General features: G+C 43.8%; 1 protein-coding gene across 1 annotated transcript in view; it reads right to left on the bottom strand.

Moving 5' to 3' along the window:
* COL28A1 (collagen type XXVIII alpha 1 chain) overlaps positions 1–25,921 on the bottom strand; it is a 172,996-nt gene that overhangs the window by 12,782 nt on the left and 134,293 nt on the right. The window contains exons 27-32 of the mRNA XM_068973166.1: positions 15,628–15,696; positions 14,474–14,554; positions 14,349–14,384; positions 9,028–9,064; positions 6,638–7,192; positions 4,727–4,884 (exon numbers count right to left, since the gene is read on the bottom strand). Coding sequence (XP_068829267.1) covers positions 4,727–4,884; positions 6,638–7,192; positions 9,028–9,064; positions 14,349–14,384; positions 14,474–14,554; positions 15,628–15,696 — 936 coding nt within the window. The remainder of the gene's footprint in view (positions 1–4,726; positions 4,885–6,637; positions 7,193–9,027; positions 9,065–14,348; positions 14,385–14,473; positions 14,555–15,627; positions 15,697–25,921) is intronic.

A 25,921-nucleotide genomic window follows, 5' to 3' on the forward strand; every position in this document is an offset into this window, starting at 1 on the left:
GTTTTGCGGAAAGCATAGACAGGGCTTCTTTCCTTTCTACTCTTTCAAGGGGAAAAAAATCTGAAATCTTGTTACAAGAAACTGGCTCCAGCAAATTGGCCCTGTGCATTGACATTATTTATTAATACATTTAGAATAACAAAAAGTGACTTCATGCAGGAAATTCATATACTTATTTGCCTAGTGAGCCATTACTGCTTATGGCCACTTGGTCTGATTAAATGATGTTTACTTGATTTGATTGCCCTGCTCCAGTTTATATCCAGGAAATCTTTCTCCAGCTGGCCACACCCTGAAACAAGGAAAGAACATGAAGTGCCAACGTTGTTAGTCCCATAAAAGATAAGGATTTCTTATGTATACAGTCTTTTGAATTGCAGTGTAATTGATGACTTTCCCTGAAGAAAATCTTCAGATTTCTTTTTTAGCCTAATAGTTGGTATAGCCTTCATTTGGTCCTTACGTATTTATTGAGCATCTACTGTGTACAAGATGAAGCACAAGTCTAGGTCCCAAGAGACACAAAGTTTAATTAGATACAAATGTCCTCAAGGAGTTCAAATCCATCAGGAAAGTTAGGGTACCTACAAAAATAATTATTAATGATGTAAAATGTGATAGATTTCAGAAGAAAGTATAAGCTTTCCTGAGATTTCAGAAGAGAGGCAGAATAGAACGGATGATGTACATGTCTCGTTTCCTAAGACTGGCCCAAAAGGGCAACAGAGCAGGAATTGCCAAAGCTTTATGAGCTTAGCAGAACCTTGGAAGTCCTTCTGCTTTCTATATTTCACAGCACATCTGTTTGTAGGTATGTAGTATACATCATGTTCATTACACAATTAGATAAAATAGTTCAAATGCACGTCTTTCTTGACTTGATTCAACCCATTGGCTTACACCACTCACAAAAGAGTAAATAACTGATAACAGATTTCCCTCTAAAAAATAGATTTTTGCTAGAAGGGAGAGGAAGAAGGAATACTGAGCTTGGTATCTTAAGGACTGATAAAAGGAAGACAACAGAGAAAGAAATTAGAAACAAAAAAAGGGAAATAGGACTTCTGACATTATTTATTTTGCAGTATTGCCTAGGGTAGGCTTGGGAACAAACTGAAGATTGGAAGGTTTTGACCGATTCATTTTACTTTGGAGGTTTCTATACTATAATTATACTTTCAGATAAAGCGTGTGCATGCATGGATATATAAATATGTTTTTGTATTTATGAGTGTTCCCTGGTGGCTCAGATGGTAAAGAATCTGCCTGCAATGCGGGAGACCTGGGTTTGATCCCTGGGTTGGGAAGATCCCCTGGAGAAGGGAATGGCAACCCACTATAGTACTGTTGCTTGGAGAATCCCCATGGACAGAGGAGCCTGGTAGGCTACAGTCCCTGGGGTTGCAAAGAGCCAGACGTGACTGAGCAACTAAGAACATACATTATATGCACACATGACAGATCTAAGTGTGAACATAAATGGATATATGTTTGTTCAGACTAAATATCTATTAGGATCATTCATTTTTAAAAATCCAGTCTTACTTCAGTGCTTCTGCAAAGAGAGCCAGGGTGAGAAGGCGTAGATTCAAGAGAGACTATCCAAGTTCAAGGTCATTACCAACTCCCATTAGGAGTTCATTACAAGCTCCCACTCTCAGTAAGAAGCCCCATAGGGAGATCCAACTGATGCCTACCATGTAACTCTTGGTGCTGTAAATCTAAACCATTTTGGATGTACTCCTCTCATGCCTTCCCCTCCCCAGCTTCTAGAATGCTTCCTCTGCCATGATCTATTAATGTCACTTGTCTCTCAGGGCATCTGACTTCCTGGGTCACAACACCAGAGTCACAGGGTCTTCTTGCTGTCCCTCGTTCTGTGCCATTGCCTTGAATGTCCCTCTGCCATCTCCACTTTGGTACAGAGTAAGCCCATTATTTTCCTTCAGAGAACCCTACCCTGCCTGCTATATTCTCCATCTCAGTGGATGTTTCAGTCCACCCCATCTCCAAGCTAGAATCCAATCATCATCCCCAAGCCCTCTCCCTAACCTCCATTCACTCTCCAATTCCTGTTCTTTCTACCCAGAAATGGCTTTCCAATCCATGCTTCCTTTTAGTCTGGTGGCCCCCGTCTTAGTTTAAGGCTTCATTATCTCTCACCTGGACCATTACTCCTCACATCCCAACCTCCAATCTCCTCTCTTCCTCCTCCTTCTATTTATCTTTCACCCTGCAACCAAATGTGACTGTACGACCCTTGTTTGTAAAACTGCTTTCTTCTGTTTGCCTGGGCTATGGAGGAAGTTCAAGCTCCTTAGTTTGACACATTTATAATTAGCCCTCAAATTATTTGTCCAATTTTAACTGTCACCCTTCTGCAGGTACACCTTTGGATCCAGTTAGACTGAACTTGTCCTAATTTCTTAAAATGCCATTTCCTATGGATTCCCCCTTTGCCCCCACATGTTCCTTCTTCTTGGAAGTACCCTTCCCCCTGCTCTTGCCTTGAAGAACTCTTACATAGTCTTAAAACTTAGCTCAACATCAGCTCCTCTGTAAAGCCTTACATTACTCTGCCCTGAAATTAATCTACAGCATCTCTTGAGCCTCCTCCATAGCTCTGCTAAAGTTCTTAATACTCCCTGCACTCATCCATTCTCTGAGAGACCATGGACTTCTATTGGGCAGGAACTGTACTTTAAGACCCACCCTTGAGCACCGCAGTAAATGATCAGTACATCTCACTGAAACTCATTGATTTTGAGGAGAGGTCTGTTTAGACACTGCTTGCTGGATGTAGCCTGAGTTTGTTCTTGTATAGGTAGTTTTTAGTAAGGAACATGGATTGATTAGGGCCAGGACAAAGAGATACATCACAGGAGAAGGAGAAGATAGACTGTGTACATTATTGTCTATAATTTACTTTCAAATGCTTAGTAAAGACCAGGGTTGGCAAACCCCTATGGGCTGAATGTGAATCTTCACCTGTTTTGGGAAATAAGTTTTATCTGAACATAGCCATGTTCATTCATTGAGTGCTGGCTATGGCTCCTTTTGCATTTCTAAGGCAGAGTTGAGTCACTGCAACAGAGATGAAGTGGTCTGCAAAATCCCAAATCTTTCCTATTTCAGTTCAGTCACTCAGGCGTGTCCGATTCTTTGTGACCCCATGAACTGCAGCATGCCAAGCCCCCCTGTCCATCACCAACTCTCAGAGTCTACCCAAACTCACGTCCATATAGCCCTTCACAAAAGGGTTTATTGACCCCCTGATCTAGACCATGTGGTATAAGTGTGTGTTAATTTCAATCTACAATCTAGGGGCAGTCTATTGTGCTAATCAGAATTACCCGTATTGAAGTTGGTTAGTATTTAATCAAATAGATTACAGACTTTTCTGTCCTTTTTTGGGATATAATATAAAAACCTTGGGAGTCCTGTAATTTGTCCCCATAAGAATGGCATCAGGGTCTTTCCTAGCAGCAGGGTCTTTTTCAATAAGTTGGCTTATTCTGGGAAAGACTGAGGGCAGGAGGAGAAGGGAACAACAAAGGATGAGGTGGTTGGATGGCATCACCGACTCCATGGACATGAGTTTCAGCAAACTCCCGGAGATAGTGGAGGGCAGGGAAACCTAGTGTGCTACAGGCTGTGGGGTGGCAAAGAGTCGGACGTGACTTAATGACTAAACAACAGCAACAGGAATAGCATCCTAGGCCTGACTCCTGAATGGTCCTGCATTCACCTGTTGGTCTGGGGGGGTTTCTCAAGTCTTCAGTTCCTAGTCAGTTAGTGGAACTCTAATACTTGAACATTGTTGCACTGGCTCAAAATAAATCTTGCATGTCTTTGAAGACTTCATAAAAGGACACCACAGGGGGAGTTCATTGAGCTTATAAAATATGGACACTGCTGTGTACTTGCTTGCCAGACCACATCTGTGCATGTAATAGATATAGGTTCACACCAGCTTTAGTTGTGACTTGGTGGGAAAGAGACTACATCATTCACTCACTGGCAATTATGAGAGGCTCTCCAGTTCTCACCTGTAAGAAACTAAGAGTTGCTTGTGACCTGATTGGCTGAGGTCAGTGCTCAGAGGCTTGCTCTAAGGACATCCCCTTTGTCTCAATACATTCAGGAGGTAGTTCTCTTGTACGCACATGATTGGGGAGCTCTGAAACAAAGCATCCGCCTTGTGCCATATGCATGCATAGCCTCCCTCCCTGTCCCTGCCCTGGGTGCACTCGGGGGAAGCTAAGTGAGCAAGAGGGTGGGCGAGAGGGAGGGAGAGAGCAGACGGAGCATGTGTGCACTTGCCAGAAACTTGAAAGGGTACAAAGTGTGCAGTGGGTACACAGACGGACAGGGAGATTTGCAACGCGGTACAGAAACATGATTCGGATAGTGTCGTATTGATCTGTTCTAGTGGACATGATTACTTTTGACACTGGCGGGGTATAATATAAAAATATTATTTGTAGCATTTAATAAATAATTATAAAACATGGAAATGTTTATCAGTCTCATATTCATGCTCATAAGCCCCAGAGCTATTTCAGAACTAGAAATCTAGAAACAAAAGGCTAATATTTAGAGCCAAGGACCTGAAACTATCCATACCTCAGTTGATTTTTGACAGCTCAGGACAAGATGATCTTCCGTGTAGAGCGGACAGAATATACCGTTTTAGGCTCACAAATTGAGCAAGATGGTTACTTACAGACTCAGAAATTTCTTTCTGGGGCTCTGGAGTGGATTCATGGCGTTCTTCCCCCGATATCCCAAATCCAGGTTGAAGCGGTGATGAACCCAAAATATGGAAGAGGTAGGCTTCGAAATCCTCACAACTTTTTGTAAATAGTTTTTGCTTCAGGGTATCTTTTTAAAAAGAGAAGTAGAAAAGGATTTGGAGGAGCAATGAAACATTACTCAAATCTGTTTATTATAAGATCTTCTGCACTCTCCACTTGCCCAGCTCTTGAAGTCAACCACTAGGGGAGCCAAGTTTTTAAAGCATTTTTACATCATCTGTAAAAGGACATCTAAAATAATTTAATGTAATAATATGGAATGGCCCAAACTGAAGCTGAAGCTCCAATACTTTGACTACCTGATATGAAGAACTAGGTCTTTGGGAAAAACCCTGATGCTGGGAAAGATTGAAAGCAGGAGGAGAAGCCGACAACAGAGGATGAAAAGGTTGGATGGTATCACTGACTCAATGGACATGAGTTTGAACAAAGTCCAGGAGATTGTGAAGGACAGGGACACCTGGCATGCTGCAGTCCACGGGGATGCAAAGAGTCGGACATGACTTAGTGACTGAACAACAACAAATGGTCCAAATAGGCAAACAGATGACTTAAATTCATTTTATCCAGAGGGAACTACTCTGTGGAAGGGCCGAGTCTCACCCATAATAAGTTTACCAGGCAGTTAGCTCTGATTTTGGAGATTGCAAAAGACAAACCAGTCCAAAAATATACCCCTCACATTAGTAACTTCTTTGGTTAAGATGACAAAGCTCTTCAGTTATTAAAATATAACTTGTCTCTGAAATACATAATATTTCTGGCCATTTCTAACACCTTAACTGCCCAGTGAGACTGAAGGTACCAGATAAACCCTCCAGTCATCCAGTGTAAGGAAGCCAGACCCCAGGTTAGGGAGGTCTGAAGTATGAGGGAAAGTGGGATGGTTCTGAGTGTGGTCTGCTCTCCTTAGGGCCAGCTGTGTGGGTACCTGGAGCCCCAGGAGCAGAATGAGTCCAGGAGGACCCATGCCAAGCCACGTCAGGCCCTGCTTCCTGATAAGTGGAGAAGGAAGGATTGGGTCAAACTGAAGCCTGCAAATACAGTAAGTATAAATTTTACTTATTTCATAAGCTTTCTGGGTGTGGGCTCTGCCAGAATGTGTTATGAGTTTCCAGTGACCTGGAATGTTTCATTGCAAAGTGATACTGATCACACTTGAATCACAGGTGAGTCAGTGTCTTAGCATGCCTCACTAGGAAATATCAGTTCTTGTGAAAGGGTAAAGCAGCATAGGAAAACCCATCAGATCAGCCCTGAGTGTGTGAGGTGTATTCAAAATGTTCTTTCAGATAAACTCCTGATGTCACCTTGTTCACTCTTCATTATCTGTTTTCATAAAAAACAGAGAAAAGGGAATAGAGGAGAATAATTCCAGTTGCTATGTCTCTCATCTCTTTAGATTACCATAACTTTTTCCCACTCATCTTGGACTTATTAATTCATTTTGATTCCATGGTTAGTTTCTGCCTTGCTGTGGGCTTGTTCCATCTCTTACCTGAGTTAGGTAACTTTTAGAACATAAGCTAATCTGAGCAATGCCCTCAAATCCTATCCTTTCTTTTCAGCCCTTCAGTTGTAGATACACCCCAGCTAAACAACTCCATGGCCAACTCAGCACTTACTACAAATGAATAAAGATAAGGACTGTCCTCTCTGAACTGAATGATACTAAACCTCTTTTCCTTCAGAGTTTGTGTTACAATTTAATGCTGGTGTAAACCTCAGTAGCCTTCTGATTTCCATTTTTGGTCAGGATCATCCAGCGATGTGGTTCTTGGAAAGGCAATATAAATTCTTTTCCCCTGGAACTGCCTTACCTTCAAGAGTAATGAAGTCATCAAATAGATAAACGTGCTCACTATCCGGGTCAGTAGCAATCAGATTCATTTCTTGGTGGAAAATGTGGAAGTTGGGGTCATTTCTCTTCACTACCCCGATCACAAATATCTCCACGTTGATGTCCCTGGCGTTCCTCACCACCTCAGTGAGATTCTTCTCATCTCGGGTATCTGTCTGCCCATCAGTGATGACCAAGGCCACCTTCTTCACGCCAGGCTTGGCGGCTTCGAACATGCGGTTGGCGGCATGGAGCGCTGTGGCCGTGTACGTGCCTTCCCCCAGATACTGCATGTTGTCCACAGCCCGCTTGAGGTCATCCTTGCTGGAGAACTGGGTCAGGTGCGCCACCTCCTCCACCTTGTGGCTGTAGTTGATTATGCCTATGCGGGTTGTGGCCAGGTCCAGGGCGACCCGGTCCGTCAGGGTCTTCACAAAATTCTTGATGATTTGGAAGTTCTTGAGCCCCACGCTTTCTGAGCTGTCAATCACAAACAGCAGCTCCAGTGGAGTCTCTTTGCATTTACGCCCACAGCCTGAAACACGGATGTGGACACAGAAACACGGCAGGAATGAAAATGAAAACATCCCAGGGAGAGGGGAGGGGGCGGGGATGAACGAGAGACCTGGATTGTAGCCTTCCTTTTCTGTGACCTTGAACACAGCTGACAGTTGTCTCCCTTCTAGCTTCTATGCCTGACTCTCTTCAAAACGATACATTGGGGAGAAAAAAAAAAACCTCCCACACAAAAAATCAAAATGCTGTAGAGGATAACATAATAAACAGCTAGCCAATTTCTCAGATTAAAATATAAAAGTCTTTTTAAAAGATTCAGCATCCCTTTGCATGCCTTCCTGATCCCATCCCCCTCCTTGTCTGTAAGAGATAACCACCATCCTAAATTTACTCTTTATCATCCCACCACGTGTATTTAATCTGAATCTGAACACTACTATTTCAGTCTTCAAACATATCCTTATGTGAAAATGAACACTTGCTCATTGGTGTGGCCAGTGAGTAAAGTAATGGGATGAAACTTTAATTGTCAGGGAAAGATTTGGATCTTTAACTGGGCAGAAGCCCCCCGCTACTCTGGCTTATGTCCCCAGTCACCCACAGTGACCCTACGGTGGCCCCCATCTTATCACGGAGGCCTGGAGAATGTTTACCCTGTGAAACTGTTCAAGGGGAGTGATCTAGGAACACTGGTCAATAAACAACTTCTGTTTATGGTTTATCATTCGGAACAGTTGCCAGAGTCCCTAAGCAATAAAAAGTATCAGGCCTCCATTGGTGTATTCGTATCCTTATGTTGCCCAATAACACTCCCACGATAAATCATCAGGAAACTGGCTGCTATTTTTACAGGGTGTCTAGCACTCAGAAGCAACGTCTAAATTAGCCTGTCACCACGGAGTCCCAGGCTGCTTCTTAAGGTCCAGAAGTCTTTTGGGGGACAAGACAGTGCTGGGGTTCCCTATGTGGGAGGATAATGATATTCCTTCCTCTGTCCATTTTAAACACAGAAGGTTTTCTTATCTTCACAATCCATTAATTGCTTGCTTTTTGGCTAATCTTTTTGCTTTACTTCCTTGTTCTACTAACTCTGTTTTAAGCCTCTTTTGCCATAGGGGCTTCCCGGGGGTCTCAGCGGTAAAGAATCCACCTGCCAGTGCAGGAGGCGCAAGAGATGCGGGTTCGATCCCTGGGTGGGGAAGATCCCCTGGAGTAGGAAATGGCAACCCACTCAGGGTCCTTGCCTGGAAAAGCCCATGAATAGAGGAGCCTGGTGGGCTACAGTCCAAGGGGTCACAAAAGAGTCAGACACAACTGAGCAACTGAGCACACACACATTTCACCATGAAAGCATTTAGACCGAGTTGCGACACGAGGTGACCTCTGAACTCTGTCCTCTTGCTTTTGAAGTGGTAGGCACTCTAGATCTCAAAACTCAATTTAGAAAGACCTTTTGCTTCAGGAAAAACAGAGACATTATTGTCACCAGCTGGGCTGGACTCAAACACCAGTGAGGCCCCTGTAGTCATGTTTCCTTGGTGGTTCTTTCCTTCCCAGGCTCAGGTAAATGTCACCGAATACAAATGAGCTCAGTGCTAACAAAAGGCCTGGCTGCACAGACTCTGGTGTCTTCATGCTTCTTAACCACTCTGGGAAAATGATTTTCTTTCCTTAAATCAGGATTCCCACAGCCCCTCACACTGCTTCCTTTTGGTTTCCCATCAGCTTTGCAAATGAAGTGAAACTTTCCCATGAGCTCTACAGTATACATCTTCTGAGTAAATGCAAATATCCTGAACATAGTGGGACTGGTACTTTAAAGTGATGGTTGTTTTCTTGATCATCAAATCTTACCACATATTTCAAAAATAAGCTTGATGATTTCTTCTTTCTGGAGGGAAAGAGGAAAATGTATTAATTGTGTGACCATAATATTCTTTCCCTACATAAAAGGGACTATCTTACTACAGTCAGCATTGGGCTATTTGATTAATCCTTCTGCTGCAAATAAGATACATAGTACAGAGGTTAAAAGTTGGCTACGATATATTATAATTGAAATGTGTCTGAGCTGTAAGATGTAATAGCTGAGACTTGAAGTTCAAATTGCAGCTTTGGTGTTTGCCAGCTGTGTGACCTTGGGCATGAAGTGACCAATCAGTGGTCTGTGTCTCAGGGCTGTGGTGAGATTAAACGAGGTAACACACACAGCTCTTAGCACAGGGTATGGCCCCCAAAGGATGTACTCCCTACAGTTCTGCATCCATGGATACAGAGGGCTGATAGTACTGTGCCGTTGTATATGAGGGACATGAGCCTCCGCGGGCTTCAGTACCTCCTGGGTGGAGGGGTGTGTGCTAGAACCAATCCCCTGCAGATATCCAGGACGACAATGCTGTGGGCAACGTATGCTTTAGTTACATGATTTAAACCACATGTGCTAGCCAACCAGGACAAGCACCTGGTTTGAAAGAATTCATTCTATACTGTATTCTCTCCCCTCTTTCCGTACCAGTCCCCACATGTGCGAGTCTCCTCCCTAGCTTCCTGATACTCTCACTTGGGTTTCTCCATGAAAGGTCCCTGGGCTCCTGGGTGCTCCTTCCGGGCCCTGCTCCTCACTAGCTCCATCAGAGGGGCCTGAGATGAGCTGAATACTGGGAGCCAATCTGCCAGTGGCCTGTGCCGCATGGCATGTTTACAGATGACTCGGATGGGAACTGGAGAAGTCAGGATTCTACATCTGCCAAAGACGTGACGCTGACAGGGGTGATTAACAGAGGCGAGAAGCAGAAGCCCAGAAAACCTCAATGGGGAAAAGCAGCGGGCCTTTTCTCAGAAGATAAAATGTAACAGCTGCAAAAGTAAAGTTTTAAAGAAAAAGATCTATAATGACAGAACAAGGGTGCAGGTGACAGCCAGTGGCCTGGCTTAACAGAAGCATGTATGGAGAATATTCACGGCATCTTAATTTAGATTTTTTTTAACTGTAAATTGAGTAAAAGCCAGTGATTTCAAGTGGCTATACAAAAATTACTCCCACTACGAGATACTTTAAATTATATGAAATAAAGGAATCAACAGTTATCTTTTTTTTTTCAGGCTTTGTCATACTTTTTCCACATTTAGAGAGACATTTAATAAATCTGAAACTAGAGTATGTCTAAAAAGGAAACTTTCTATATTAATATATTTATATTGTATATCCTGGCAGGGGAAATGTTACATATTTAATATAGTTATTTTTAATTTTTACAAGTGGAGAAAATACTGCAAGTTTTATGATTATAGTTTTTCACTTAACATTATATATCATAATTAATTTCCCATATTACCAAGTATTCTGAAAAACTTGATTTCTGGAGTTAGAGGCATGGCCATTTTATGGTTCTTGATGCAGACTGCCTAACTATCCTCCAGAAAAGTTGTGGTAACTGACAGCTCTAACCGTAGTATATAAGAAAACCTGTTTTGTTTTAGAGACACAGTACTGGTTATTATTACTATATAATCTTTGCCATTTGATAGAGAAAAATATCTCAGTTTTAAATTACACTTAATCCACTGGTTGTGAGGCTACATTTTAAATGTGTGCTTCCAGTTGTATTCTCTTATGCGTGGTCTTTGTGTATCCTTGGTCCAATTTTCCTATAGAATCTTTGTCTTGTATTGACTTGTAAGAGCTATTTGTATATCGAGGTTGCATTTACTTCCTTTCACTGTGCTGTATGGCATAACCAGGTCTCATATGCTTTAAGTAGTCATATTTATATATAATCAACATTTTCCATGTAATCTATGCTTTAAAGTCACCAGAATGAATGGTCTCACTCTTTCTGCTAAGATTGCTAAGTAACCTTGGTTTCTCAGTGCCAATGATGAAGGCATCAAATTTATATCCTTCAAAGGACTCATGTTAACATGAGTCTAGTAGCAAGCAGGCAAAGAAACAAATACTTTTTATAAGTGCTATGCTGTTGGATCAGAGCCAAGGAACCATGTTGATCTGCCGGAATACCAGTGGTGGGAGCGTGGAGTTGGTGCTGTGGTCCAGGGAGGTGGGTAGACTCTGACCAGGGTGGAATGGGGTGAAGAGAGGAAGAGGAAGAACCTTCCAGGCAGGGGACAAAACACACAAAGCGCAGTGTATTACAGTACTTGAGTAAACTTATGACTCAGGGCATGTGACAGGAAGAACGACAGAAAACGTGTGAACACAGACAGGCTCTAGAGCGTCTTTGTGTCTTGTTGAAGAGTGTGGCCTTAGCCTGAGCAGTGAGGACAGCCGTGGTCCCTGGCAGAGAAGAGAATTGGGTGCACCTTTATTTAAGAAAACTGACTCGGGCGGCCAGTGGAGCAGCCTAAGATTCCTAAATAGTACGGGCAAAGAAAATTAACACCAGAAAACCGTGGTGGGAGTGATGGATGGGAAGGGATGGCCTGGAGGGATATTACAGAAGGAGATGAAGGGGGTGGTAAGTAACTGGAAGAGAGGATGAGGGGAAGGAGGCATCTAGGAGGTAAACGATAGCAGTGCCACTCTTGGAGGGAGGGAGGGAAGGGACGGGGCAGGGTGGAGCTAATGAAGAGTAAACTGGGCTCAGCTTGATTCTGGCTGAGTTCGAGGCACCTATGGGACACCCAGCTGGCAAGGCAGTAGGAGGTAAGGTCTGATGCTTGGGAGAGGGGCTCAAGCTGGAGGCAGGGTTAAGAAAGGCCAGCGTACAGTTGGCTGTTGAAAGAGGGGTGGCAGGAGAGATGGTGTGGAGCAGAGCTTGAGTGTAACCTGGGAGACCCCTCCATGCCCACTTTCGGCAAGCGTAGTTTTTCTATGTTTATAATCTAAAATGCTTTCCCATCCTCCATACAACTTTACTGTAATATTAAATCCACCTTTTTGAACTGTGCATCCGTGCACCTTTAATAGCTGTCCCTCCTTGAGAGTTTGAGGACACAGAAGAAACGATTGCGGGAAGATGCTGAGAAACGCTAGCATTTCAGGCATAGTTGGAGAAAGTCTTTTTGAAGTAGCTTGGGTGAGAATGATTAAAAACTTGAACTCCCATCAATAGTATTTGCCTCTTGAAAGGGGAGTTTGACAAGGAGTTCGGCCTGGTGCTCTGTGACAACCCAGAGGGGTGGGGTTGGGTGGGAGAGATGGGAGGGAAGTTCAAGAGGGAGGGGATCATTACCTAGTAATGATTCATGTTGATGTATGGCAGAAACCAACACAACATTGTGAAGCAACTATCCTCCAATTAAAAATAAAAAAAATTTTTTTTAAAGGAGGAGTCTGTTAGTCTGGACTGAATCTGCCCCTGAGAGTGTATGAGGATAGGAGAGAGTAGGGGTGGGGAGAAAAAGGAGGCCTTTCGAGAATAGCCTCCATGAGGGAGCAGGCTGGTTCTGGCTTCCAACAAGCCAGCTCCAGCTCTAAGGGCTCTGCCCCTTGTTAGCGAGGTGACTCGGGGCGTGTTGCTCAAGCTTTCTGCAAGACTTGGCCGGTCTTTATCTGAAAGGGAGATACTCCTCCCTGCCTCGTGGGCTGTTATGTGCATTAATGTGTGTCCTGAGCAAGAGAGGGCTGCAGTCTCTAGCCTGTCCCCTTCTCCCTGCCACCCCCCTGTGTTCACCAGTCCTATGCTGCACCGGGTCTTAGCCAGCACTTGCGAGGTGAACCCAAGCTCTGTCAAATACCCACCGAATGCCTGCCCCTTGGCTACCTCATGCATACAGGCCAGTGCTGTCCAATTCCAAACTTGAGGCCATTTGGGGACAATTCTGAAATCTGAGTATCCAGAGTGTGGAGCAGGGGCAGGGCGGTGTGTACTCAGGGTGGTCGCTCCTCACCTGGAGGAAAGGGTGTACCAGGAGAAGGACTAGAAGTCCAGGAGTCCAGAGTCAGGGCCGTACTCTGCCTGGGTCCCCCAGGCACCCTGCAGTACTGGGTCAGGGTGGTACTGATATGAAGGAGCCTGTCACATACTAGAGTCTCATTTAATGCTGACCTTGGCTTTCTAAATGCTAGGCAAAGGGAAGAGTGAAGGAAGAGAGAATTTGCATCAAATCACACCTCACACACCCACACATCACCTCTGTCACAGCCTTTATCAAACTGTAGGTGAACATCCTCTGCCTGCCTTTCTCTCCCGTTAGACTGTGAGCTCCTTGAGTCCAGAGATGCGGGCTCTTGTTCTCAACTCTTACCCCCGTGCCTGTCTCAGACCCTGACCCAGGGCATGTGCCCAATAATTGTTGGTGAAATGAATGAGCAAGTGCATGGATGAAGAAGACGGTTCCCCTCTCCATGGAGCGATGGGAGGGAGGGTATAAACCTACGGGGAACATTCCTCTGGGCATTTAAGCTACATGTAGGAAGAGATTGCCGCATTTGTAGCTGCTTTATCCTCCATAGGTATCTGGGGAGGGTCTGACCTATGGTGTGGAACAGCAAAGAGAACAAGGCAGGTGGGCCATGAAGACCATGCACAGTTCTCTGTGTCACATGCCAGCTCTCGCCCTCATCACGTGAACTCTCACCTCTGGGCTTCCTGACACTGAACATATAAGGTCAACATCCCCAGACCGTGACCCACCAAAAAGGGAACAAGAGAAGTTCCCTGTTTTCTCCTCAACTCCAGGAAAGGTAGATACTAGAAAGGAAGAATTAGACTTTGCTATAGAAATTCTAGAACCTTCCCATCTTGTGGGGCTTTCAGGGGTCAGCTTTGTGTTTGCGATGGAGCAAAGAGAACAAAAGAGAGAACAAAAGGGGAACGTTTGTGCATCATCACGACTGTTTGTTGAATAAGTGAATCAGTACATAATGTAATCCCAATGTTGCGATTGTTGTTCTTCTCAGAGCACTTAAAGGAACTAGTTCAGAAAAAAAGGGGCCCCTATTCTGAAAAAATAAAAAGTGCCTTGTTCATTTGGTTTCTTTTAAATGGCTCAGCTCTTTGTTATCATTTCTACCAGGGCTCAGGGTAGATAGTTACATGTCTACAGTGAGGCTGGATAAGGGCTGCCGGGGTAAAGTCCCCCTCACATTCAAATTCAGTCACCCGCGGCATTGAAGCCAGCAGTAATTCTGTGTCAAAGGAAGTCCTGCTTCTAAGGTGAAAACACAAATGTGAGCACAAACCCCTCAGTTGCCCTCTAGGATGGATACTCACTGTAAGTCCTTGGTCTCCTTTTGGTCCTGGTAACCCCTACTTGGTGAAAGAAGAGTAACAGTCAATGGAGGTTGCAACCAGTTAATGTGCACAGGGACAGTAAGGTGTTAAAAATCACTTCTTGCCTGTTCTCCTTGGGGTCCGGGATCTCCAATTTCCCCTTTGTCACCTTTCTTCCCCACATCGCCCCGTTCTCCATGCTCTCCCTTTACAATGCAAGGGAAAGATAAGTTTAGAGTGTGAAAGTCAAAGCCAAGTAAGGAAAACTCTGAAGTTTCATTCCTTTGCAACTGAGGAACCTCTTGAAGACTCTTGGTTCTTACTGGTATCAATATACTATATGAAAAAATAGGGGGCATTTTATTTACATCCTCCCAGGTCCCATAGGGGCTTCCCCCGTGGCTCAGCTGGTAAAGAATCCTGCTGCAGTGCAGGAGCCGCAGGAGACACGGGTTCAATCCCTGGGTGGGGAAGATCCCCTGGAGGAGGGCATGGCAACCCACTCCAGTATTGTTGCCTGGAAAAGCGCATGGACAGAGGGGCCTGGTGGGCTACCGTCCAAAGGGTCACATGGAGTCAGTCGTGACTGAAGCGACTGAGATGCACGTGCACAGGCACCATTGTCTAATTCGTGATGAACTAGAGACCCCAAGGTGAGGAGACCCTGAGAGGCCATCTGATCCATTCACTGACTTTAGGAACTCCAGCTACTACACAGGTTGCTGCTGCTGCTGCTGCTCAGTCGCTTCAGTCGTGTCTGACTGTGCAACCCCATAGACGGCAGCCCAGCAGGCTCCCCCGTCCCTGGGATTCTCCAGGCAAGAACACTGGAGGGGGTTGCCGTTTCCTTCTCCAATGCATGAAAGTGAAAAGTGAAAGTGAAGTCACTCAGTCGTGTCCGACTCTTAGCGACCCCATGGACTGCGGCCCACCAGGCTCCTCTGTCCATGGGAATCTCCAGGCAAGAGTGCTGGAGTGGGGTGCCATTGCTCCAACTACACAGGTTAACACCTGAATTATCTGGTATCTTCCATGTGGGTAGGTTGTAAGGATTTATTCCTCATCAGCTGGCTTTTGAATTTGAAGAAAAGGAGATTTCACGAAGTAAGCATGTTTGTAGTTAGGAAAAGAAATGCATAAGGATATACTCTGAAGCAGGTTTTTTTCTCCAGGCGTTGAAAGGAGAGGAGTGAGGAGTTCATGAGAGCCCTTCCAGGGTTCAGGTTAAGCCGCTGAGATCCTAAAGCTGAGCATTTCCCTTCAGTCCTGAAACACTTACCTTCTGGCCGGGGGGGCCATGGCCTGTCATGCCCTTTGGCCCTGGGAAGCCCTGAGGTCCTTGCTCCCCCTGCACAAAATAGAGATTGATGGTCCTGTTAGTTTCCCACAGTAACTCAGAATATACTTTTTAGTCAGGTATACATTTGTACTTTCAAAACTGCGTTATGGCATTATAGCATTATCTACATTTTGGGGGAAATACACATGTAAGTAAGATGAGCTCAATGGGATCAATGTAGTAAAAATGTAACTACTTTTTTGGGATAGAAGTAAAGGGGTTGACTTAAGGCATTTGTCTGTTTCTGTGGTGTAAGTACTCCCTCCCACCTTTGCCAATTTCAAACTATGAACTTGAAATTACAAGTAATAAGCAACTGTTATTCCAGTGGTGATATTATTGGTGATTTTTATAATCTTCTTTATAATTTATATATTTTTGATATGTTGAAATTGTGTATTATCTTCATAATGGAATAAAAGAGGGTTTAACAGCATCTCTCCCCAATTAATGCCAAGGGGTGTTTATATAATTCATCATACACTGATCACCATATAATGATCATCCCTGATCATTTGTAGTAACATAAACCTGTTCATCTAAATTGAATACCTCCTAAATTTGGAATTGAATTTAGAGAAAATCATCTTTTCCTTTCAACACTTGTTGTTAGCTTCCGCCATCATATCTTCCCATTGTCTGCTGTTCCTGTACCCCCATCTTCAAAACCACACAGGTTTACAAGATTTTCATGATGCTGCACGTGAACCAGGAGTTATCACTAACAAGTCTACCAAGTCGTAGCACTGATGCTGCTTGGACACTGCAGCAACCCCTGCCTCACTCCAGATCATTGTAAGCCTGTGGCAAAGGTTTGAAAGACCACAGGCTCCCAGATTTTGGTTTGCTTACCATCAGCATCTATCTCAAAGATATCCTGACCATGATCGGTGGAATCACTGGTATGCTCAATAAAAACCTCAGACCAACTAAACGAGAATCAAGAGGTGGGTAGGGATAAAATATGCATTTTTGCCATAGGAAGGCTTGAGAGCCCTGGCTCCAGAAGGCAGGATGGGCTTTAGGAGGTCAGTCCTGGAAGGGGCCACAAAGGGTTGCTTGGAGACCATTTTCCCTAACTTTGAATTATCAGCATTTCAGAGCCCCCTGTCCTAGCTCACTGACTTTCAAGCTTTTTAAACGCTGAACCACCACCCCCCCCGCCCCGTTTGTTTGTTTTTTTCTTTTTTGGATGTGGTTACTAATTAGTTTTATTTTTCAATTGGAGGATAATTGCTTTACAATGTTGTGTTGATTTCTGCCAGACAACAAGGCAGATCAGCCAGAATTATATGTATCTCCCCTCCCTCGCGAGCCTCCCTCCCACCCTACGCCTCTAGGTCGTCACAGGGTGCCGGCTGGGCCCCCTGTGCTCTACAGAAGCTTCCTCCTAGCACTTATTTTCCACACGATAGAGTATATATGTCCATGCTACTCTCTCGGTTTCTCCCACCTTCTTCTTTCCCTGCTATGTCCAAGTTTGTTCTCTGTGTCTCCATTCCTTCCCTACAAATAAGGTCATCAGTACTGATTTTCTCTATTCCACATATAGGCATCGATATATATTTATTCTTTTCTCTTTCTGACTTTTCACTTTGTATAACAAGCTCTAGGTTTATCCACCTCACTACACCTGACTCAGATTCACAGAACCCTTTCTTTTTACAAGTGTCATAATGAAATATTTCAGATACAACATTTTATATGAAGAAACACAAACTCCGATTATACCACCATATTAAAAAATGAAATCGTGCAGATAGGATCGAAACCCCCAAGGTACCCAATCCTGTTCTCTGAAGGAGAGAGGAAATTTCTCTGAATTGATATGCATCACTCATATCTCTTTTATATTTTAACTACACACGTGTATGCTGTAAGTTCAGTTCAGTTCAGTCACTCAGTCATGTCCAACTCTTTGCGACCCCGTGAATTACAGCACGTCAGGCCTCCCTGTCCATCACTAACTCCCGGAGTTCACTCAGACTCGCGTCCATAGAGTCAGTGATGCCATCCAGCCATCTCATCCTCGGTTGTCCCCTTCTCCTCCTGCCCCCGATCCCTCCCAGCATCAAAGTCTTCTCCAATGAGTCAACTCTTTGCATGAGGTGGCCAAAGTACTGGAGTTTCAGCTTCAGCATCATTCCTTCCAAAGAAATCCCCAGGTTGATCTCCTTCAGAATGGGCTGGTTGGATCTCCTTGCAGTCCAAGGGACTCTCAAGAGTCTTCTCCAACAACACAGTTCAAAAGCATCAATTCTTCGGCGCTCAGCCTTCTTCACAGTCCAACTCTCACATCCATACATGACTACTGGAAAAACCATAGCCTTGACTAGACGGACCTTAGTTGGCAAAGTAATGTCTCTGCTTTTGAATATGCTGTCTAGATTGGTCATAACTTTTCTTCCAAGGAGTAAGTGTCTTTTAATTTCATGGCTGCAGTCACCATCTGCAGTGATTTTGGAGCCCCCCAAAATAAAGTCTGACACTGTTTCCACTGTTTCTCCATCTATTTCCCATGAAGTGATGGGACCGGATGCCATGATCTTCATTTTCTGAATGTTGAGCTTTAAGCCAACTTTTTCACTCTCCTCTTTCACTTTCATCAAGAGGCTTTTTAGTTCCTCTTCACTTTCTGCCATAAGGGTGGTGTCATCTGCATATCTGAGGTTATTGATATTTCTCCCAGCAATCTTGATTCCAGCTTGTGCTTCCTCCAGCCCAGCGTTTCTCATGATGTACTCTGCATAGAACTAAAATAAGCAGGGTGACAATATACACCCTTGACATACTCCTTTTCCTGTTTGGAACCAGTCTGTTGTTCCATGTCCAGTTCTAACTGTTGCTTCCTGACCTGCATACAGATTTCTCAAGAGGCAGGTTAGGTGGTCTGGTATTCCCATCTCTTTCAGAATTTTCCACAGTTGATTGTGATCCACACAGTCAAAGGCTTTGGCATAGTCCATAAAGCAGAAATAGATGTTTTTCTGGAACTCTCCTACTTTTTCCACGAATAGCGGATGTTGGCAATTTGATCTCTGGTTCCTCTGCCTTTTCTAAAACCGGCTTGAGCATCAGGAAGTTCACGGTTCACATATTGCTGAAGCCTGGCTTGGAGAATTTTGAGCATTACTTTACTAGCATGTGAGATGAGTGCAATTGTGCAGTAGTTTGAGCATTCTTTGGCATTGCCTTTCTTTGGGATTGGAATGAAAAGTGACCTTTTCCAGTCCTGTGGCCACTGCTGAGTTTTCCAAATTTGCTGGCATATTGAATGCAGCACTTTCACAGCATCATCTTTCAGGATTTGAAATAGCTTAACTGGAATTCCATCACCTCCACTAGCTTTGTTTGTAGTTATGATTTCTAAGGCCCACTTGACTTCACATTCCAGGATGTCTGGCTCTAGGTGAGTGATCACACGATCGTGATCATCCGGGTCATGAAGATCCTTTTTGTACAGTTCTTCTGTGTATTCTTGCCACCTCTTCTTAATATCTTCTGTTTCTGTTAGGTCCATACCATTTCTGTCCTTTATCGAGCCCATCTTTGCATGAAATGTTCCCTTGGTATCTCTAATTTGCATAATATTGTTCTTAATATTTAAACTTCAAATAATTATACGTTTATGCATATATTTTATTTTAAATAAATATTTATTGGAGTATAGTTCCTTGACAATGTTGTGTTAGCTATACATGTTCTAATCTGTATTTTAAATATCCACACTCTTTGAAATTTATCTTGGTACATATATGTAGTTCTAATTAATTTCGTCTGCTCTACAGTATTCCATTAAATAACTAGACCGCATTATCCTCTTGTTGGACATTTATGTTGTTTCTGGTATTTCCCTGTTACAATAATCCTCCAACAAATAGTGTTTTACACATCTTTGCACACTTCCCTAGGAGAGAATTCCTTCATTGAGACCAATCTTATACAGAAGAGTAAAACTAAAATGAACCTAAGTGGAGAATCTCTTGTTGGTAAGTGAAGTGTTCAGTTCTTCCTGCTCCCACCCTAGCCCCTTGTAGCAGGCCGGCTTGGCTGAACTGAGGCCCTTTCATCTCTTTCATGTAGAATTTCTAAATGGATGGCAGGTAGAGGGTCATAGATTTTCAACTCTAGAGGACTGATAGCAAGTTCCTTACTGTGGTCAAATTGCAGAGAATTCATTCACTAAATGTTTCTTTTACCCTGTTAACCCTTGAGTCAAGCACAAGGCTCTAGCATGGAGGGCTTGCAGGGAGTATTTATGCACAGATGTCTCAGGTCTGTCGAAGGAGACTCACCCCATGAGAAGGAGTGCCCCTTCTCTTTGTTGCTTAGTTGGTTAGAGGAAACAGGAGGGGATCATTCTTTGTTCAATTTACAGAATAGTCACCAGGAAACCTGGTGGTCTTAGGAGCCGCAGAACCTTGGATATGGATTGGAGCCTATTGAGTAAGCCGCAAACAGTAAACCAACACTCTGATTCCAAGCTGGAGATCCAAGCAGGACAAGGGAGAGGAGGAAAATCTCTCCTTTCTGTAAAGACTGCACTGCCAACACAGGTATGATGAAGAGGAATCAGTTCAGTTCAGTTCAGTCGCTCAGTCGTGTCTGACCCTTTGCGACTCCATAGACTGCAGCATGCCAGGCTTTCCTGTCCATCACCAACTCTGGAGTTTACTCAAACTCATGTGTGTTGAGTCGGTGATGCCATCCAATAGCACATCTCATCCTCTGTCATCCCTTTCTCCTCCCACCTTCAATCTTTTCCAGCATCAGGGTCTTTTCTAATAAGTCAGTTTACATCAGGTGGCCAAAGTATTGGAGTTTCAGCTTCAGCATCAGTCCTTCTAATGAACATTCAAGACAGATTTCCTTTAGGATGGACTGGTTGGATCTTCTTGCTGTCCAGGGGACTTTGAAGAGTCTTCTCCAACACCACAGTTCAAAAACATCAATTCTTTGGTGCTCACCTTTCTTTATCGTCCAACTCTCACATCCATACATGACTACTGGAAAAACCATAGCTTTGACTAGACAGACCTTTGTTGGCAAAGTAATGTCTCTGCTTTTTAATATGCTGTCTAGATTGATCACAACTTTCCTTCCAAGGAGTGAGTAAGTTTTATTTTCATGGCTGTAGTCACCATCTGCAGTGATTTGGGGGCCCAAAAAATAAAGTCTGTCACTGTTTCCATTGTTTCGCCATCTGTTTGGTATGAAGTGATGGGACCGGATGCCATGGTCTTAGTTTTCTGAATGTTGAGTTTTAAGCTAATTTTTTCATTCTCCTCTTTCACTTTCGTTAAAAGGCTCTTTAGTTATTCTTCACTTTCTGCCATGAGGTGGTGTCATCTGCATATTTGAGATTATTGATATTTCTCCCAGCAATCTTGATTCCAGCTTCTGCTTCATCCAGCCCAGCGTTTCTCATGATGTACTCTGCATAGAAGTTAAATAAGCAGGGTGACAATATGCAGCCTTGATGTACTCCTTTCCCGATGTGGAAAACAACACCCAGTTGTGGATGAAGAGGTATAGGCAGGCATATATCACACAGCCCAGCGTCATTACACAAACTGGAAAACATGCTCTACCAAGAGTGGGCTACAGCGTCTTCTTTACTGTGAGGACGGAAGGTCTGTCTGTGTACAGGCTAGTCTGTTGTGCAGACTAAGTGAGCAGCGCTTAGAGTGAGCTGAAGGACAGTGGGGAGATTCCCGTCTGGGATGCTGCCGCTCTCTGTTCTCATCAAAAAGAAAATTACAAGCAAAAAGGCCAAGAAAGGTATCCTCTGAAGAAAGATGTATCAGTAAATGACACTTTGGCATAAATTAGCTTTCTCAGATTTGGGGGGAGCAGGGGAATGAGGACATTTTTAATTCAACCAGGTCCTTGGTTGCAAGGTAGTTTGGGGTTGTCAAGGACATGCCTGACAGCACAGGTAGCTGATTTGGGGAGTCAGTTGGGTTCCTAACCAGGTGTAGGGGAGATGAAAGGTTCATGGGAGAAATCTGTAACTGGCTTTGTTCCAACCCCAAGGGACAGCAAGCGTGCTCAGTCACTCAGTCGTGTCTCACTCTTTGTGACCCCATGCCCTGTAGCTCTCCAGGCTTCTCTGTCCATAGGATTCCCCAGACAGGGTAAAAGACAGAATAGTGTGGGGAAAAGAGGGGCTGGGACTATGGTGTGAGGGTGAATTATTACTGGGGATTATATATTTAGAAAATGAAGGTTCAGAAAGAACTTGATACCTTTCTGACAATTATTCAGAATAATTATTTTACAAACTCTCAGATTCCTACAGCAGCTAATCTAGAACATGTCCAATAAATGTTTATGACTGACCAGCTGCTTTTAAGAAATAACACCATTTCCTTGTGAAGTTAAAAGCTACTGTGGCTTCTTTGCCATGCCCTGGGGGAAAAGCCTCAGACTAGCCGATTATCATGTTAGAATCAGCTCCACTTTCAGGAATTTATTTTGCATTACTTCATAACATAGACATTTTATATATCATTGTTAACATTGTACTTATTCCAGGCAGCTGGGTTTCTTATAATAAAGGCAGGGTTTTTTTGTTTTTCCTTTTTAATCACCAGTTTCCCTTCAATATACTTGAAGGCTCCTTATAACTTTCAGATTAGACTATCTGGCTGAAAGTCTTTAGCAAATAAGTCCATGCCTTAGCTTGGAGGAGGTGAATGTTTCCCAATCAGACTTTTTCCCCCTTACAAGGCTCAGGAAAATGACAGGCAATGATTTTTAGGATGGGTCCGAAGCCATCCTGCAAGAAAGAACCTGTCTCTCTGAAGGTATAATTAAGTTCACATTTCAAACCCAGCTTCTTAACCACTGTATCTCAGTCTTAGATCCTTTGTGCTAAAGACGTGATCTTTTTAACTTTTCAGATGACTGCTTATTCTCTGGGAGAGAGCGTTCTAAGAGTTGCATGCTCTAAGAGTTTCTAAGGATAATGTACAACTATCTGAATATTTTTGGTAAATCAGTGGCAAAGAATCTGCCTGCCAGTACAGGAGATACAGGTTCAATCCCTGGGTCGGGAAGATCCCCTGGAAAAGGAAATGGCAAGCCACTCCCGTGTTCTTGCCTGGAGAATTCCATGGACAGAGGAGTCTGGCGGGCTACAATCCATTAGGTCACAAACAGACACAATTTAGCGACTAAACAACAACAACATGTGAATATCTTAATAGATTGAGGGAAAGGGTCTATTACTGGTATGTCAGTAAACAACAGGTTTTCTTTCCAAATGTTTTCTCAGGTGCTAGAAGGGAAAAAATCCAATTCATAGATGAGCAAAAAATGTAAAATGGATGTCTGGCTTCCTCCTAGGATGTAGAAAACTAGAAAAGACAGCTTTTATTCTTAAAACCTCACCAAAGATGCTAAGCTAATCTTTGAAGCCACAGCTTTCCTTGAATTTATCATAGAGCCGTGGTTGCAGAACAACCAGCTTACACAAAACCCGAGGAAACACAGGCTCCTCCAGGGAGAGATAAGGCATGGATACTCACCTGCTGGAGATGACAGACATCATACCTGCCAGTAAGAAGAATTCAGCTACAGTTCTTAACACTGTTCAAGGCTGAGTGTGGGCCAGTGTGAGGAGGCAGGACCCTGGGGAACTTCAGGCGTGAAGGAGATTCATAGCCACCCACCCACAGACTCTGCTGGGCCTCACCAGGGCTCAAGAGAGAGGCTGGGGACAGGCTAAGTCCCAGAGTTTCCCTGAGGAGGCAGACCTAGGGAAGGGAGGCAGCAGGAAAAGGCATGAAGCCCCCGGGGACAGAAACCTTAACTGCAGGCAGAAGTGCAGCAAACACTGTCACCTTTAGAGCACAGACGATGGAACTGTGGCAGCTCAGGGAAAGCAACAGACTCGAGTCTGCAGGAATGAATCCTGTGCAGACCTTTAGGGAGACCCCACTGCTTGGGGAGGGTGAGGGAGCCATCCTCAGCCCAGACCATTGGAGGCCTCCTGGGTGTTGACTGGACCACATAGAGCTTTAAAGGGTGAATTAAAAAGAATTAATGGAACACTTGGCAGAATAACTTAGGTCTATAGAGTAAGTAATACTATTGTTGTTGGGCTTCCCTGGTAGTTCAGTGGTAAAGAATCCAGCTGCCAATGCAGATGTGGGTTTGATCCCTGGGTCGGGAAGATACCCTGAAGAAGGAAATGGTGACCCACTCCAGTATTCTTGCCTGGGAAATCCCATGGACAGAGGAGCCAGGCTGGTTACAGTCCATGGGGTCTGAAAGAGTCAGACACAACCTAGCAACTCAAGCAACAACACAGTAAATCATACTGTATCAGTGATATTTTTTTAATGTTTATAATTTTCCTGTATTATATAAGAGAAAGTGGATGTGTTTGTTTTTTTTTTTTGTATGAAAGATACTAATGTGTTATGGGTAAAGGAATAGCATATCTGCAACTTATGCTCAAATGTTTCAGAAAATGAGTAATGTATGGGTCACACACACAGCGTCGATAAAGGAAATGTTTAGGGTGTCTGGGTAAAGGGCAGTGGGAATTAATATCTCATTACCCATAATTCCTGTATCTTGGCAACTTTTTCCTAAGTCTGAAATTACTTCAAAAGTTAAAAATTAATATATGGAACAAACGAATGAAGACATTGAATGTTTGCAGAAAGATGTCTGCGCCTTCCCATAAGCGCAGAAGCATATGAGGATACAGAGACTTTACTTACCCAAAGTTTGCAGGCCCACAAGCTAAAAGAACACTTGAAAGGCTTAAAGCAAAGCCAGCACTGTGGACGCCTCCCTCCAGAGATGACTAATGCTCTTTGCATTCAGGAGGCCTACCTGGTTACCAGAAACTTGTTTCCTCAGGATTTACATCCATACCAGCTCTGTTCATCCTTTTAAACCAACCATACCGCTGTCCCACTTGGGACAGTTTATAAGCCTGATGCTCATTCTCTCCACCATGCTGTGAACCAACCCCCTCCTCCACCCCATCTCCTGCATAGGAATGATGTAAATGCTGCTAGAGAAGGTGGAACTCAGCCCTGCACTGCAAGAAAGGGAGCCTGCAGTTACCATGTCCCCTTCCTGATGGATTTAATACCCCAATAAAGGATAAAGTCCTTATTAAAGTCTTGTAACCAATAATGAAGATGATGACTTAGAGACGCTTGTTCACATTTACAGAAGCGTATTAGGAAGCCCAAGGCTGGGGAAAAGTGTTTTCATTGTTCCAGAATTTTAGCACTTGCCCATCACCTCAGACTAAAACCTAGCTACAATATACCCGAATGGAATTTCGGCCCAGCGCAGGCTCGCTTCAGTTGAAACACTTCGCCACTTTATTTTTGCCCTTTACATCCTTTTCATTCTACTCTTGCGCTGCTTTCTTCCTTCTCCCTTTCTATTTCTTGCTCAAAGGGAAAGGGCTGAAATCACCGATTACAAGTTATCCAATCCCTAATATATCCAGCTCAGTCAGAGGCTTGGGTTTCTCCTCCATCAAGATCTGCGGTCCTGTCTGAGAAATCACAGAGGCCTCGTTACATACTGAGAGGAAGAAAAACCTCTGGCTAGCCTTCAGTCGAGGCCAACTGGAACATTCTAGGTGGAGAAGAGCCCTTGCTGTAGACGCTGCAGGAAGAGAAGGCATTCTGCTTTTGTACTGAATTATTCAGTTCTTTGCCAGGACGTAGTCATGCAACCCTCTTACAAGCCTAAACCCATCCCCATCATTCTGAAATGGCCCCCAAAGATCCTAGAGAAAGTCAACTTGTCATTCTTCCCTCTGCCTCCCCTTCTGTTTGCCTTTCTTTCTTTCTTTCTGGTGGTGATTAGAGTCTTGCTAATTAGGAACCAGGGGAACTGTAATTTTGAAAGCGGGGAGCAAAAGCTTATTATTCAGCAGTCCTTCTGCCAGCTTGAAGAAAGAAGCCAGTATTGTATTAAGATGTTGACTTAGTGGATAACTTGTGTGGTTAGCAAAATGTAGTGACCTGCCCAAATAGTCATCTAGTATTTGGCCTGGAATCCAGGAACCATTCTGTTGAAAGGGGTTGTTTTCTTATCCTTCGTGGTTACTGCTGGTTCACTTTACTTTTTTTTTTTAAAAGCTTTTTATTTGGTACTGGGGTATAGCCAAATAACAATGTTGTGATAGTTTCAGGTGAACAGCGAAAAAACTCAGCCCTGCATAGACATGGATCCATTCACCCTCAAGCTT

The sequence above is a fragment of the Capricornis sumatraensis genome, chromosome 5 (genome assembly GCF_032405125.1).
Source record: "Capricornis sumatraensis isolate serow.1 chromosome 5, serow.2, whole genome shotgun sequence".
Lineage (NCBI taxonomy): Eukaryota > Metazoa > Chordata > Mammalia > Artiodactyla > Bovidae > Capricornis > Capricornis sumatraensis.